Source organism: Equus quagga, chromosome 11 (assembly GCF_021613505.1).
Source record: "Equus quagga isolate Etosha38 chromosome 11, UCLA_HA_Equagga_1.0, whole genome shotgun sequence".
In the NCBI taxonomy this organism is placed as follows: domain Eukaryota; kingdom Metazoa; phylum Chordata; class Mammalia; order Perissodactyla; family Equidae; genus Equus; species Equus quagga.
Genome location: NC_060277.1, coordinates 23,940,693 through 23,956,542, shown reverse-complemented (window position 1 = coordinate 23,956,542; position 15,850 = coordinate 23,940,693). Strand labels below are relative to the sequence as shown.

Genomic DNA, 15,850 nt, shown 5'->3' with positions numbered 1-15,850 from the left:
TTTGTGGCAGATGAGCCTTTTCGGTAGAGAATACTTTGTTGTCTTTGTTGGATTTCGTGTGAAGGCTAGTTACATTTCTGAACTTAACTGTACCACATTGGAACACTATTTGTGTGCATCGTAGTGCCTCTGTTTTTAGATTCAAGCAGGAGTCCACTCTGCAGGGCTTTGTTATGATCTTAGGACCTCACTGCACAAATAAATACTGCCCGAGACGCTGTAGCCGCCTCCAGGAAGCCTTGTGCGGAGGCTCTCAGCAGGTCCAGGGGAACAAAATGTCTGCTGCAGATGGAGTGGATTTGATTCCCATCTGTCTCCCCTGCACTGGCAGACAGTTTTTCAGTGGAAAACTGAAAATTTCCTACTTAGGAAGATGATAGCAGCTCTGACCAGGACTCCTGCTATAGAAAAGAAGGCCTCATTGCCATGGCACATACTGCCTGACTAGAGTTGAGGTGGTTCAGGGCTGCTGTGTGCGGTGGACAATTTGTGCCATGCCCATTTTCTATAATTGTACTCGGTAGTGTCAGTCATGGTGGGGCGGTAAAAAATAGAAAAGTTTTTGCTTTCATTTAACCACATTTTATATGTCCCTGTAGCTTTGAAAAGCCCACCCTGGTTGTCTAGTGGTTAAGGTTCCGTGTTCTGTCTGCCATGGCCCAAGATCATTTCCGGTCAGGGAACCACACACCACCTGTCTGTTGATTGTCATACTGTGGCACTGCGTGTTGATGTGATGCTCAAAGCTGGCATGTCAAATACCTGCAGGGTCATCCATGGTAGACAGGTTTCCGTGAAGCTCCCAGACTAAGACAGACTGGGAAGGACTTGGCCACCCACTTCCAGAAAAATTGACCATGAAAACCCTGTGAATAGCAGCAGAGCATTGTCTGATATAGTACTAGAAGGTGAGAGGATGGCGCAAAAAGAGGGGCAGTTCTGGTTCTGCTCTGCTGTACAGAGTCACAAGGAGTCAGAATCCACTCGACAGCACTAACAGCAACAAAACCTTTCAACAGAGTTGATTGGTCTGGCAAGATTGATTTCCAGGAAAAGCACCTTAAAGTTAATTTATTGTCAAAATGCCATCTTAAAACAAAATAGAAGTTAATGTTTGTTTTCAAAAAGGCTTAGTCTCTGAGATTCTAAATCCATTTCTATGAAATTTAGTAATGTAAGAAAAGAAATATGTAGTTATTGAACAAGGGCTACAATTTTCATGAACTTTAGGTTCAGGGCACCTTGTTTTCATCTCCAGCTTGGTGAGTAACCTGAGTGAACCTCCAAAATGTCACCAGTCATTTCTTTCATTGGCAGTAATTGGCCTATTATGTTTCCTTAAATTCTTGGCTGTTTAGTCATCAGTTGTATGTATTACATATTAAGAGATTGCCATGACAGACTTTCAGAAGAAGATATTAGATCTTTTCTCTTGGTCTTACCTAACGTTATGCATCGGAATCACCTGAGCAGCCTTTTGAAGGGAGTGTGGGGAAAGCACCTCCATTCCCAAGCACACACGTCACTCATTCTGAGTCAGTAAATCGGGACAGGGTTCTGGTGATTTTGACTCAGTGAGTGGCTTGAAACCATTGTTTCATGCTGTTTCTCTTCTATTTTAAGAGAAGATACTTCACCTCAACTCCCCTTCTGTTGTCTCTGCCTTTAGGTCACAGTAAAGCTGTGAGGGACATCTGCTTTAATACTGCAGGGACACAGTTCCTCAGTGCAGCTTATGACAGGTATCTGAAGCTCTGGGACACTGAGACAGGTAAGAGCTCACATACTCATATGTATTTATCTTTAAATTAGCATTTATAAATGAAACAATGTGGGTGGTCCTCTGTGGCAAAATGGTACCTTTAACTGCTGGTTCTCATACCATTGACTATCAGCTAATATCACAAAATGTAGAGTTGAAACTCAGCTATATAAGGAGGCTCTTTCACTATGAAACTTTGTTTCCACCAAATATGATTTATGAAGCGAACATGTTGATACACAAGCAAATTTGGAATCTTCCATAGACCATTTAATTGATCTTTTTGTTCCCCTACATCACCTGGCATACTGCATTGTGCTTGGTAGAAGCACAATAAATGTCTGATGAACAGAATTAAATTTGATTGCCCAAATTGATTAAACTGTAAATCTGAAGTTCCATGGGCCAATTGGTTTTCCACAGTCACAGACATATTAATTGCATCAGTACATTGTGGCTAATATACTTTTATATAGAAAATCATCTTTCATCTTGCTGAGTTTTAAGATGAGGAAATTGAGGCTTAAAGAGGTAACTTTCCCAGGGTCACGCAACTAGTAAATAGCCAAATTGGGTTCAAACCCAGGTCACTCATGCCAAAGCCCATTCCCTCAGCCTCTTCAGCAGCGCTCCTCAGCTCTGGCTGCACACTGTAATCACGTGGAGGGCTTTATCTTTTCTGCAGGTGATGACACTGATTTACTTCTGAAAAAATTATTTTTAACCATTAAAAATCCATGAAAAGAAAACAATGTCATTTACAGTAAAGAATAAGCAGGCTGTCCTTCCTCAAAATGTGTTAAGCAGATGATCTCTGGATCTTAATCTTTAAGTGGTTAAATTTATTTTACCTACTTTGACTTGGGTCTTTGGTTTTAGGACAGTGTATATCAAGATTTACAAATCGAAAAGTACCCTACTGTGTCAAATTTAATCCTGATGAAGATAAGCAAAATCTCTTTGTGGCTGGGATGTCTGATAAAAAGATTGTGCAAGTAAGTCTTCTCACAATATTTTCATTAAGATTCCTGAGCTTTATGTTATATCAGGATGGAGCAAGGAATATTAGCTTGTTTAATGTTTGTTACTTTTAGGGACTGCTGATGCCCTATTCTTAGTAGAAAACAGTGAAGTCATGAAAACATGATGTTGGAGACCTTTTCCTTCTCCCCTTTCTGTAATTATGACTTTGTTCATTTTCTTAAATCTGCTCCACTTCTGACGGTACCTCTTCTTTTGTTTGATATACAGTGGGACATTCGAAGTGGAGAAATTGTGCAGGAATATGATCGGCATTTGGGAGCTGTCAACACCATTGTTTTTGTTGATGAGAACAGGAGATTTGTGAGCACATCTGATGATAAGAGCCTAAGAGTTTGGGAATGGTGAGTTTCTATCAGTAGAAAATCTGATTTATATAAGGCAAGCAATTTATAAATTTGTAACCGAAGGCAAAGCCTGATGATATACAACTGTTTGAATATTTTCACAACTGTGATCTCTGGCTTGCCAGTCAAACTGTCTTAACTATTTAAATACCCAGAATATGGGAATAAAAATTTAAACATGCTACCTTTCATCGTCTTTGGATAGTCTATCTAGAGGATATGTATTTTGAGTCATTTTCTTCAAGTGGTGAGAAGTTCATATTGTGTGCTGTTTTATGTTCTTTGTTAGGGATCTTACTTGTCTTTGCAAACGACTGATGAGAAGTGGGAGCCAGAAATGTATAGACTATATTGGTTACAATAGGGATTCAGCATAAGAGCCTGGCCTCAGAACCAACTCAGAGAAAATACTGAAAAATCTCTTAGTTGGTTTTCTTTGAGGAAGATTAGCCCTGAGCTAACATCTGCTGCCAATCCTCCTCTTTTTGCTGAGGAAGACTGGCCCTGAGCTAACATCCCTGCCCATCTTCCTCTGCTTTCTATGTGGGATGCCTGCCACAGCATCGCTTTGATAAGTGGTGCGTAGGTCCACACCCAGGATCCAAACTGGCAAACCCCAGGCCACTGAAGCAGAACGAGCAAACTTAACCGCTGCACCACAGGGCCAGCCCCACTCTTACTTTTTTAAATGACTGCATTAGGATTATTCAGTACTGAAAACTGCCCCATATCATGACCCCTGCATCCTACCGTTCATAGCCCGTAATGGTAGAAAACAAATGTTTTACTTGTAGAATATAATCAGAATATATTGGTTAGTTGTGCTTTCCTAGAGGGAAAAAAAAAAAAAAACACTTTTATAAAGGGAAGAAATACTAAAGCTGGTTTCACCAAGGATCATAGATCATGTTTTATAATTTACAAAGAAATGCATAGTAATCTTTTTGTTAAAATGAATGTTTGGTTGGAACCTGTCTTGTGTTTTAGTCAGTGATGGAGCACAGCTCAACTGTGGGTGCAGCCTTGCAGGGACTAGAGAGTGTGCCTTCCCACCCCCAGCACTTGTTCTGCTCTAGGAAGTGGGAAGCCTTGAACTACAGCCAGTAGTTTCCTCCTAAAACTGAGTCCCTTTGGGGAGGTGAGCAGGTTCCTAACCATTTTTAGGGCAATTTGGATAATTGAATATTTAATGTAATTTAACTGTAGTTTCTCCCACACTCACCACCAGTACACCCCTTCAGATTACCCCCAATTAAGGAAGAGATGACTGTACTTTGTATTTAGTCTTAGCGTCATCCTTAAGGTCCATGATTGGAGACTATCTTATAACTGAGATCTTTCTTACTTCAGAAATGATGTCACATGCAGAGAATCTGACGTGAACACTAAGTTTTGTATGAGCCACCTTAGATCATTTTCACGATACTCCAGAGAATAAACATACATGTCCTTGTTTTGTTTATATATTTTAACAGTTTGATTGTACTTAAACTTTCAAATGTTTCTGTCTTCAGTTGATATTTCAGCTCCATTTTAAAATATGCAGTTGTATAAAAGAAATTGGTAAATATTTAAATAATGCACCAATTACAGGGCTTTAAGAACACATGTGTGTGTGTGTGTGTTCTAAAATAAAGCATTGGTCAGCAAAATATTTTCATTAGATTAAGGGGTGATGTTAGCATGTTTCTTTTTTTTTCCTTCTCAGAGCTTAAGAAATACTCTTAAGAGTCATAATACTGTTTTATTATAAGTGATGACATCCTTTAGATTTCAATTTAATCCTCACTTGCTATTGGAGCGTTCCCAGCCAATCCTCTCGTGAGGATAGGTGCCTCTTCTCTATCATCCCCCACAGTCTTTTGCTTCCCACAGCTTTTTAGTGCTTGCTTATTTGTCCCTCTTCCCTGACAAGTTCTTAACCATGAGAGAAAGAAGTGTGTCAGTCATGCTCTCCATCTGTCCCCAGCACCAGCACAGTACCTGGCTTGTAGTGTGCACTGAATATCTAAGGAAATCATTGTTGCCATAATTATGAATGATGCTACATTTGTTGAACCCTTTCTATCTGCCAGGCATGCTAAGCATTTTGTGTGAACTATTTCATTTCATGTCATAGTTTTGTTTGTTATTCCTGTTTTATAAATAAGGAAACTAAGATAGGTTAAATAATTTGCCCGAGGTTCCACAAGACATGAAAGGCCCAAAATTCAGACTCAGATCAAACTGATTCCAAAGCTTGAGTTCTTTTTTTTCCCCCAGCTTTATTGAGGTATGATTGCCAAATAAAATTATAATATATTTAAAGTATACAACATAATGATTTGATATACATTGAGAAAAGATTCCCACCATGAGTTAACACTTTCATCAGCTCACATATTTACCTTTTGTTGTTGTTTAGTGAGAACACTTAAGTTCTACTCTCTTAGCAAATTTCAATTATATAATACAGTATTATCAACCATAGTCACTATGTTATACTTTAAATCCCCAGACCTTATTCATCATACAGCTAAATTTGTACCCTTTTACTGGCCTCGCCCTATTTCCCCACCCTCTCAGGCCCAGGCAACCATTATTCTACTCTCTGTTTCTATGAATTTGACCTTTTTTTTTCAATTGCATATGTAAGTGATACCATACAGTATTTGTCTTTCTCTGGCTTATTTCACTTAGCATAAAGCCCTCCAGGTTCATCCATGTTGTCGCAAATGTCAGCATTCCTTCTTTATTCCCTTGTGTGTATAAATACCACATTTTCTTTATCCATTCATCCATCAGTGGACACTTGGTTGTTTCCATACCTTGGCTATTGTGAATAATGCTGCATTGAAAATGAGAGTACAGATATCTCTTTGAGATAGTGATTTCGTCTCCTTTGGATATAGATACAGAAGTAGGACTGATAGATCATATGGTAGATCTATTTTTAATTTCAAGAAGAACTTCCATACTTCCATAGTGGCTGCACCAGTTTACATTCCTGCAACAATGCACAAGGGTTCCTTTTTCTCCACATCCTCACCAGCATTTATCATCTCTTGTCTTTTTGATGATAGCTATCCTAACAAGTGTGAGGTGATATCTCATTGCGGTTTTGATTTGCATTTCCCTGATGATTAGTGATGTTGAGCACTTTTTCATGTACCCATTGGCCATTTTTTGTCTTCTATGGGAAAGTCTCTATTCAGGCCCTTTGCCAATTTTTTAATTGAGTTATTTGGATTTTTGCTGGTGAGTTATATGAATTCCTTGTATATTTTGGATATTGACCCCATCGGGTATGTGGTTTGCGAATATCTTCTCCCATTCCCTAGGTTACCTTTTCATTTCATTGATGGTTTTCTTTGCTGTACAGAGCTTTTTATTTTGAGGTAGTCCCACTGGTTTATTTTTGTGTTTGTTGCCTTTGCTTAAGCTGTCAAACCCAAAAAATCATTGCCAAGCCCGATGTCCAGGAGCTTATCCCCTGTGTTTTCTTCAGGAGTTTTACAGTTTCAGGTCTTATGTTCAAGTCTTTAGTCCATTTTGAGGTGATTTCTGCGTATGGTGTAAGATAGGGGTCCACTTGCATTCTTTTGCATGTGGATATCAAGTTTTCCCAACACTGTTTATTGAAGAGACTGTCCTTTCTCCATTGTATATTCTTGGCACCTTTGTTGAAAATTAATTGACTATATATGCATGGGTTCATTTCTGGGCTCTCCATTCTCTTGCATTTGATCTATGTGTCTGTTTTTATGCCAATACCATACTGTTTTGATTACTATAGCTTTGTAATATGGTTTGAAATCAGGCAGCCTGATGCCTCCAGCTTTGTTCTTTCTCAGGATTGCTTTGGCTAGTCAGAGTCTTGTAGTTCTCTATGAATTTAAGGATTGTTTGTTCCATTTCTGTGAAAAATGCCATTGGAATTTTGGTAGGTGTTGCATTGAATCTGTAGATCACTATGGGTGGTGTGGACGTTTTAACAACAGTAAGTCTGCCAATCCCTGAACACAGAATATCTTTCCATTTATTTATGTCTTCTTTAGTTTCCTTCATTGGTGTTTCATAATTTTCAGTGTACAGATCTTTCACCTTCTTGGTTAAATTTATTCCCAGGTATTTTATTGTTTCTGATGCTATTGTGAATGGACCTGTTTTCTTAATTTCTTTTTCCAGTAGTTCATTATTAGTGTATAGAAACACAACTGATTTTTGTATATTGATTTCGTATCCTGCAGCTTTACTGACTTCATTAGCTCTAACAGTTTTTTGATGGAGTCTTTTGCATTTTCAACATATAGTATAGTTTCATGTCATCTGCAAATAGGGACAGTTTTACCTCTTCCTTTCCAGTTTGGATACTTTTTCTTTCGTTTTCTTGCCTAATTGCTCCGCCCAGGACTTCTAGTACTATGTTGACTACAAGTGGCGAATGTGGACACCCTTGTGTTGTTCCTGATCTTAAAGGAAAAGCTCTACTATACAAACTAAGACTATTCTACAATTTTAAAGGAGAATAAGAGATTATAATTAGATATTCAGCAGCCTTGGGTATTCTAATCGGCTAAATTGATGAGATGTCATAGACATGTTTTCTCCCAAAGGTATTTATTTTGTTAAAATATTTTTGAAAGAAAATTTTACAGAAGTTGACACTACTATTTATCTTTTAGCTTTAAAATTTCGTAGCTTTTTGTTAGGGTTTTTTCAATGATTTCATTTCCAGACTGAAGATTGTTTGTTAGATATAAGTTACTAGCTTATTATACTGAATTACAGTTTCTAATTAGAAAACATTGTTGTGTTTATTAAATATAACTATGCCTAGCAGGCATTTTTACTAGAAATAATGAAGTTCACAGAGTGTTCAAATTCATTTCTTGTTCTAGAGCTCATTGTACCAAGAGTCCTTGAAATAAGGGATCTGTTTAAAATCTTTGGTTTACTTTTAGTAACACAGTGCTTGATATGGGCCTGAACTATGGTTAATTTAATTTAGAAAGTGTTCTTATGTTTTAATCCATGTTATAAAATTATTAGCCACTAATAATAAATAGGAGGAGGGAAAAACAGTTGAACCTTTTTCAAATTGAGACTCTTTTCAGTATATTTGCGTCACTCTGAATGTCAGTTCTCATTGGTACCTTAGAGATGTAAAGGTTTGGAGATCTGATAAATGGTACTATTCCCAGGATATACCCGAAATTTTTTTCCTCTAACCAAGACCCTGATAGAAGTTTTTTCTAATCATTTGTTCCTTCTTCTGGATGGATGGATATATGGATAGAGAAAATCCTTACTTAAAGACTAATAATTATTATTATTATTACATTATTAATTAATTAGATAATAAATTGTTAATTGATTAATTTATTATTATTATTTTCCAATTGATCAAAGTACTGGACTTGAACCATAGTTTGAAATTGAAATTGCTGCTTTATATTCTGTATTATTTATCAGATTACATTTCCCACACATTACTCTGTAAAAAACATTTCTGGTCTCTAATGAAAAGCAACAAGATCAAAATCCTTCAGAATTACTAAAGAATTTTTTATCACGAAGAATATTAAAAATGAAAAGGCACTTAGAACCTTTGATGGTTCTAGATTTAAGCGACTAGTGTTAGATTTTTGTTGTTTTTGTTTATTCCTCTGTGTCACTCACATGAGAATTTCTGTAATGCTTTTTCTCCTGCACCATACAAATTTGGAATACTTTACATGTAAACTGAAAACAGAAGATGGCCAGGTACCAAGCATTTATCTCCCTTACCCCTCCAGAAATCTCATTATTTCTAGATGGGCTCAACCTGCTTGCCAATCCCTTTACAGCTTTGCCTACCATCCACCTGCATTGCTGAAGGCTCTTTAGCACTCTCACCTGCTTGCAGAGTAACAATATTGACTGGCAGGTAAAATAAGAATACTTCCCTGTAGGCTTGCCTCAGACATCTTGCTGCTGCCTACCATGGTACGTTTTTAGATGAGCTCATTATTAAAGAACTTCCAGTAACAGATTTTGTAACATGAAGGTCAAAGTGTAAATCAGCTAGAGCTTGAAAACTAAATCACTGACACTGTTATAATTGTCATGGAAAGTCATTTGTGAAGTAAAAGATTTATAATCAATAGAATGTCATTTTGTGATTGTCCTTCCTCTGGGAAGTTTCATGAAAAATTTATTAAATATATGATTTCAAGAGTATCTCTTTTGTTTCAGAGATAATTATTCTGAAAGTGCTTTTTAAAATTACTTACTCTGATATGCTATTTTTAACTTTTAGGGATATCCCTGTGGATTTCAAGTATATAGCAGAACCCAGTATGCACTCAATGCCCGCAGTGACTTTGTCTCCAAATGGTGAGTTAGTAGATAGCATGTGTTTCTAAATGAGCATCGAGGACACGGTGTGATTTCTGTATTCAAAGAACCTTGGCCATTCCCTCCTAGGGGAGGTCTGTCTGTGTGCCATACTTATATAAGGAAATCTTTCCAATGTTAGAAATAATCACTGGTTTGCATATGTGAGCCACCTCACCCATTCTCTTGTTTTTGGAAAAAATAAAAATAAAAGAAACAATGATTTGCAACTAACATGACTGAGCATCTAAGGATTTCCATCTGAGAATCAGGGGGCTTTTTTGTTAATAATTCTCCTTCGAACAGAATCATGTTCAACATCTCATTTAGTAATTTACTGGGAGCTCTTTTTCATTCAGGAGATAGAAAATTTTGGTCTGATTCCCCATAATGAGAACACCTTAGCACTTAGTATAAAAGATTTTCTCAGGCAAAAAGAAAAGAGAGAAATCTATTTAATACTGTTTTCTATTCAATAAACTGTTGCCTTTTAAGTACAAGGTAATTCATACTGCAGATATATTGACAGTATACTGATACGATTATAGCTCTGCATGAGGGTATTAAAGTGGAGGATCTCATGTTTGGGCAGTATTGTCGTCAAAGCCAATAAACTCACGTAGCTACTGTAAGGCTAGAGCAAGGAAGAGGAGGCAACAAGTAGTTGGCTCTTCCATCAGGGCATCTGCCACAGGCAAATTGGTGATCATTTGCCAAATGCCCTGATTTTTATGAGAAGAACAACCTAACTGGGTCCTATTTTGATAATCACCCTATTGTATACTTTGTCACATTTGCCGTCATGCATCTACCTTTCATGTAGTATATTTTTAAATCATCCATTACAAATACTGTGCCCATCTTGAACAAGGCCATTTACCCACTCAGACTATGAGCATTGTTAGGATCATCCCCTTGGTTAATAATGTCTGTAAGTATATAGGATGCAAGAAGATACTGTAGTTTAGGTGCTAGGGGCCATCGTGAATCCTGGGTAGATAAAGACAGTGTGGCCTTCCAGCAACACTTACTACAATTTTTTTAATCATCTCTTTTTTTCATACAGTTTTATTTAATAATCCTAGGTTTTCTCACCTAAAGTTAATCTTTTTTTCCCCATAATTAACATCGGTAAGTCTCTTTCTCCCCATGGTTCTATTGTCTATACTTAGTACAAATTAATTTCATTTCATAAAATTTTAGTTTAGTTCTATTAGTGCTAAACTCAGAATTTCCGTATGTCCTTATTTAAACAAAAAAAAAAAGCTTTTATATAGAGAGTACTCCATGACATATGCTTGTATGAGCAAAATTCACTACTCTATATATAATAGAGTATATATAGGGACCCATTTGTAATACTTCATAGATGGTATGGTAAATTCATTTTCCTATTATTATAAAGTAGTTGAGATCAAAATATTAATGACTGAACACATTTAAAATAAAGTCTTTTTAAAATTTTCAGTCTTTCTCTAAAATGTCTCATTTATTGAATTTACAGGGAAATGGCTAGCATGCCAATCAATGGACAACCAAATCTTAATTTTTGGAGCACAGAACAGATTTAGATTAAATAAGAAAAAAATCTTTAAGGGCCATATGGTAGCAGGCTATGCTTGTCAGGTGGACTTTTCCCCAGACATGAGGTAAGTTTAAATCTTCTCATGTACTCTCATATTCAAATATGATAATATAAACTATTGTTGTACAAATAACACCACTTTACAAATCACTTTCACATATGTAATTGTATGAGAACTGTGCAGACTGTCAAAATACCAGAAAAAAAGGCAAAAACAAGTTATGAAAACTACATTTTGCGTTTTTAAGTTCTTGTATCTCCTTATATATGATTTCAAGAGACCTTGCTTGGTGCTGTGCCCTTTAACTAAATAATAAATCCCTTGCTATATAGGCAGTGCCTTATTTTCTCTCTGCTTTTCTAAGCAAGGCTAGCAGGACTGTAATCACTATGTGACTGTGATTGAATGAACACCAGAAGACTTCGTTCTGTATTGCAGGGTTGAAGTTAACAGCTTCACTATAGCTTTTCCCTGCTGACACCTCAAATCCAGCTTCAGAATATTTTTAGGTCACACTAGATTTGTGAAGCCCTGGAGTCTTTCTAAGAGTGAACTCTGCATTCATTCCCCCTTTCTAAGCTAAAACATCTAAGTAGAAGTAGTTCAGAAATTCCTGTGACCTACTAAGTTTAGCCTGTTAATTGGGCCTTAGACTCCTACCTCTGAGTCAGTCTTAGACGTATTCAAAAGATGCTGAAGCCAAAAAATTATGATGAAGGTGGTAGAGCCTAATACAGTAGTATAGATCTGAACGTGTTTGCTGGCTCTGTGTGAAATTGGTTTCTACATTGTTTCTGAGTATCTAGAGTAATTGTAATACTGTATTCATTGTGGTCCCTGGGTCTCCCAATCTTCCAAGTTAAAAATAAATTTACTCAATGGGGAGGGTTTTAGGTAGAAGTTTAAATTATAGACTACTTTATGCTCTGCCTTGTTTTTCTCACTGAGTAGTGTATATTCTCATTGATTTTTTTTTTATGTTAAGGTGAAAAAGATAAACTCTTTCTCTGTTCCTCATTCATTTTACCAGTTTAAGATGTGTGAATAATTTGAATTTATTTTTTCTTCCCATTGTAGTTATGTGATTTCAGGAGATGGAAATGGAAAATTAAATATCTGGGACTGGAAGACCACAAAACTCTACAGTCGGTTTAAAGCTCATGATAAAGTGTGTATCGGTGCAGTGTGGCATCCTCACGAAACCTCCAAAGTCATCACGTGTGGTTGGGATGGTCTCATTAAACTGTGGGATTAACCTCAATCCCTAAACTATCTAGGATCATTTTTGATCCAGTATCATATTTATATTTAATTATTAAATGTGTTGGATGACGACTTGATTTACAGATTATGATTTCCTTACATGGCCTTATAAAGTTGACCAACTGTTTAAAAAAATGTCCTTTGCAAATTTGGCTTATATCATTTCATTGGTAACTTCACTTTATACAGAGAGTGACTATTGACTTTCTAATTGACAAGTAGTTATTGTTGGCAGGCAGTTTGGGTTGACCCCCATGACATACTGAAAGAATCCCTAGTAGATCTGGGGATCTATCTGAAGGAGATAATATAATTAAAGACAGATAACTCAGAAGGGTACCGTGTACTTACTGCTTCAACAGAAAGGGAAGTAAGGAGCAGGGATGATGTAATTAAATGTGAATCTGAAAGAAGGATAAAACCACCCACAATTTCTGTTCGCATTATTTTCAGTGGGTCGAGTTCTAATCTTTCGGATTCAGGAGTTCCACTATTTTTTACGACATGTGTTGTGTATTTTTAGTTGTAAGCCAGCAATCTTCTCTAACTGCAGCATTCCTCTAATTATTAAACGATGTAAAATAAAAATCAGTCCAGAGTTCTTTCGTTGACTTTCTTCCTGATCAGTATGACAAGACTGGTACAATCAGAGAATTATGTTATTTTTGAAGATGGAACTCAAAAGAATGAGTCAAGACTGAATTTTATTAGTATTTACTGTCAGTAAGGACCTGGCTACACTTTCAGAAATCAGGGTCTCCTAGGTCATTGCTTCACAGATGTTACTACTGAAATACTCCTCATAGGAGATAGGGTGTGAGGGCATAGTCCAAAATGTCAACTTGTCATTTCTTTGAAGTTGTATGTTTTATCTTTAAAATTATTCTGATTTTGCTTGCGAATATGTTTGACAGAACTTTTTAAGATTAGAAAGGTTTTCAACTTCTTTCCAAATCTTTGAGTAAAATTGACACTCCAGGAAGATGGTTAGGGTTCCCCGGTTTGAGAAACAGTGACTGTGGTTGGTTAAAAAAGAAAAAGTTTAAAAACTTCAAATTGTGAAATCAGGATTACTCTTGAATATAGTAGCTAATAGCACTTTAGTTTGACAAGCCATTTCTCCTGTTTTATTACAAATCTGTATTAGATGTTTGAATGTGATTTGAAACATTTTGGCACATGCTAAAAAAAAGATTGGTTCATAGTGCTCAGAATGCTGACTTGGAGACCAGAATCATGTTGAGTGTTGATATCCTAAGGGCATTAGCACCGAGTCCTGTGCTATCAATAGCAGTTGCTGCTTCTTGCCCTTAGAACTTCCATTTTTAAAAATTAAAATTAAAAAAAAGAAAAGCGTGATAGAGATGACCAGGCACTATAGCCACATATAAATAAATTTCAAAGAAGAAAATAGAAAAAGAATAAAAGTGATAGAGATATATTTTTGGACACACAGGCACTCAAATAAGAATACACTGCCTAGCTGCTGCCCCTTCTGTATCTGCCAGGAAGGGTGGCTGCCACTTCCTGAAGAGGAAAGAATTCAGACAAGACCTCTTTATTTCCAACCACGGGTTTTAGTAAATGTGAATTACTGAAATGTGATGGGACAAAAAGAATTAATCATACATTTAAACTATCTTGCTCAGCACCAGTATTGTGTATGTTACAAATCATAATTTCTAAATCTCGGTTTATTTTGTTGTGTTTTTGACTGTTTCTAAACTAACTGTATATAAAAATTCTCTTTTTTTAAAAGATCATATTTTTAAATAAAGCATTTTTGTAGAAAGTATTATCAGAATTTTTGGTTCTTTAGTCTTCTTTTAAGTTTCAACTCTGTTGAGACACTAGATGAAACCATTTGCAGATTTTCAATGCGTCATTTTGATTTTATGGGGAGAAGTGATGCTTTAGAGGGGAGTATGGTGTATGAATGGGTTTATTCTAATTAAATAATAAAAATAGAGGGCATGGCCCTCAGAGCACACAGATTAAGTTTATCACATTCCATATTTTTTCACTTGGCGGTGGCACTGAGTCATGATTGTAGCCATTTTAGAATACATGAATGAGTGAGGGTTTTTTCCAGCATAAAAAAGTCTCATGGTCATGTTGTTACTGGAATTAAGTGGTTATCCTCTGTCTTCCTTTGCTTCACTGCAACCTTTTTGTCACACCCAGGACAGATTTACTTCCTAACAGAATACAAATGATGCTTTAGTGAAAGTTTTAATCAGATGAATATTTAAATGTTGAAGCACAAGCTGGGACTATTTTGTCCTAAATAAGGAGACGGTTTTAAGATAAGGAACAGGGAGTGGCATCAAACAGGCACTTCTTTAAGTGGAAAAGTGTCGAGTGATTCTTGAGGAAGCATTGTGAGGCCAGTTGATGTCCTTAGCATGTTTATCAATTACCTGGAAGAAAACATTGGCAGTGAAATATCAAACCCTTGGATGGCAGCTGTAAGGCCTGCAACCAGCAATAATTATAGACACTCTCCTTGAAGAACAGTGTTTCTCAGAGTGTGGCCTGAGAAACAGCTGCATTAGAATCACCTGGAGATGGTGTGGCTTACTGAGATACAGAATCTAGAAGAAAGTAGAGTGTAGTTGGGGGAGCCATAATGAATTCACCTGTGGGGAAGGGAAGTGTGACGTGCCATCCAGACCAAGATATCCATCAGCAGTATTAAATTTGGGTCTCAAAGTGAGGCCTAGGGAACACTGATGCTGTATATCATCAGAGATGCTTGTTTTTCACATTCTGACATCTCTGAAATAGGGCTACATCATAAAATCAATGATGTGTCATAGTTTAATTGGCAGCATTCTTTCTTCCTTAGTGGATCATGAAATAATTGATGAAATGCAGTATAAACAAGGCAAGTACCAAAGGACCTAAGAATGAGAAGAGAAGATCCAGTGGAAAGAAGGTTCTATCACAGCACACTTGGTTCAAAGTTCATGTTATCAAATGTTTATTTGACCATTGCCTAAATAAAATGAAGTAACAGAAGATTGTAATTAAAATATGTATAAAATTTTTTTTTTTCTGGATCAAAGTCGGCACTTTTAGCAAGGTCCCCAGATGATACACACACTAAGGATGAGAACCAATGAAGTAGAATTATCTTTAATGCATGTAAACTGAGAAAGTTAGCTAACCAAAAATTTATACATCTATGTGTGCATATGTGTGTTTGTGCATATATGTGTGTATATACATTTTATGTATTTATATGTATACCTTCCATGTTCATAGTCACTTTAATAATTGTGGAAACAACTTTCTCAACCTAAACACTGCAATTTTATGTGGAACTTAAGGGGAAAGAAGTCACGACTTGCAGCCAGAATCCTTGGAGTGGCTTTATTTTTGGTGACAAAGAAGGAGATAACTCCGTTGCTTGCACAGCTTCCTGTAAGTGCAGTGGCTGTCTTCAGATGAAATTTTTAGCTCCCCTCACCCTACTCTCCAGCCTTCAGCAT

General features: G+C 36.6%; 1 protein-coding gene across 1 annotated transcript in view; it reads left to right on the top strand.

The window, feature by feature from the left end:
* CDC40 (cell division cycle 40) overlaps positions 1-14,160 on the top strand; it is a 47,944-nt gene extending 33,784 nt beyond the window's left edge. The window contains exons 10-15 of the mRNA XM_046675591.1: positions 1,670-1,771; positions 2,642-2,757; positions 3,014-3,147; positions 9,431-9,507; positions 11,012-11,156; positions 12,171-14,160. Of these exons, the coding sequence (XP_046531547.1) occupies positions 1,670-1,771; positions 2,642-2,757; positions 3,014-3,147; positions 9,431-9,507; positions 11,012-11,156; positions 12,171-12,348 (752 nt within the window). The 3' untranslated portion in view covers positions 12,349-14,160. The remainder of the gene's footprint in view (positions 1-1,669; positions 1,772-2,641; positions 2,758-3,013; positions 3,148-9,430; positions 9,508-11,011; positions 11,157-12,170) is intronic.
* Positions 14,161-15,850: the final 1,690 nt, after the last annotated feature.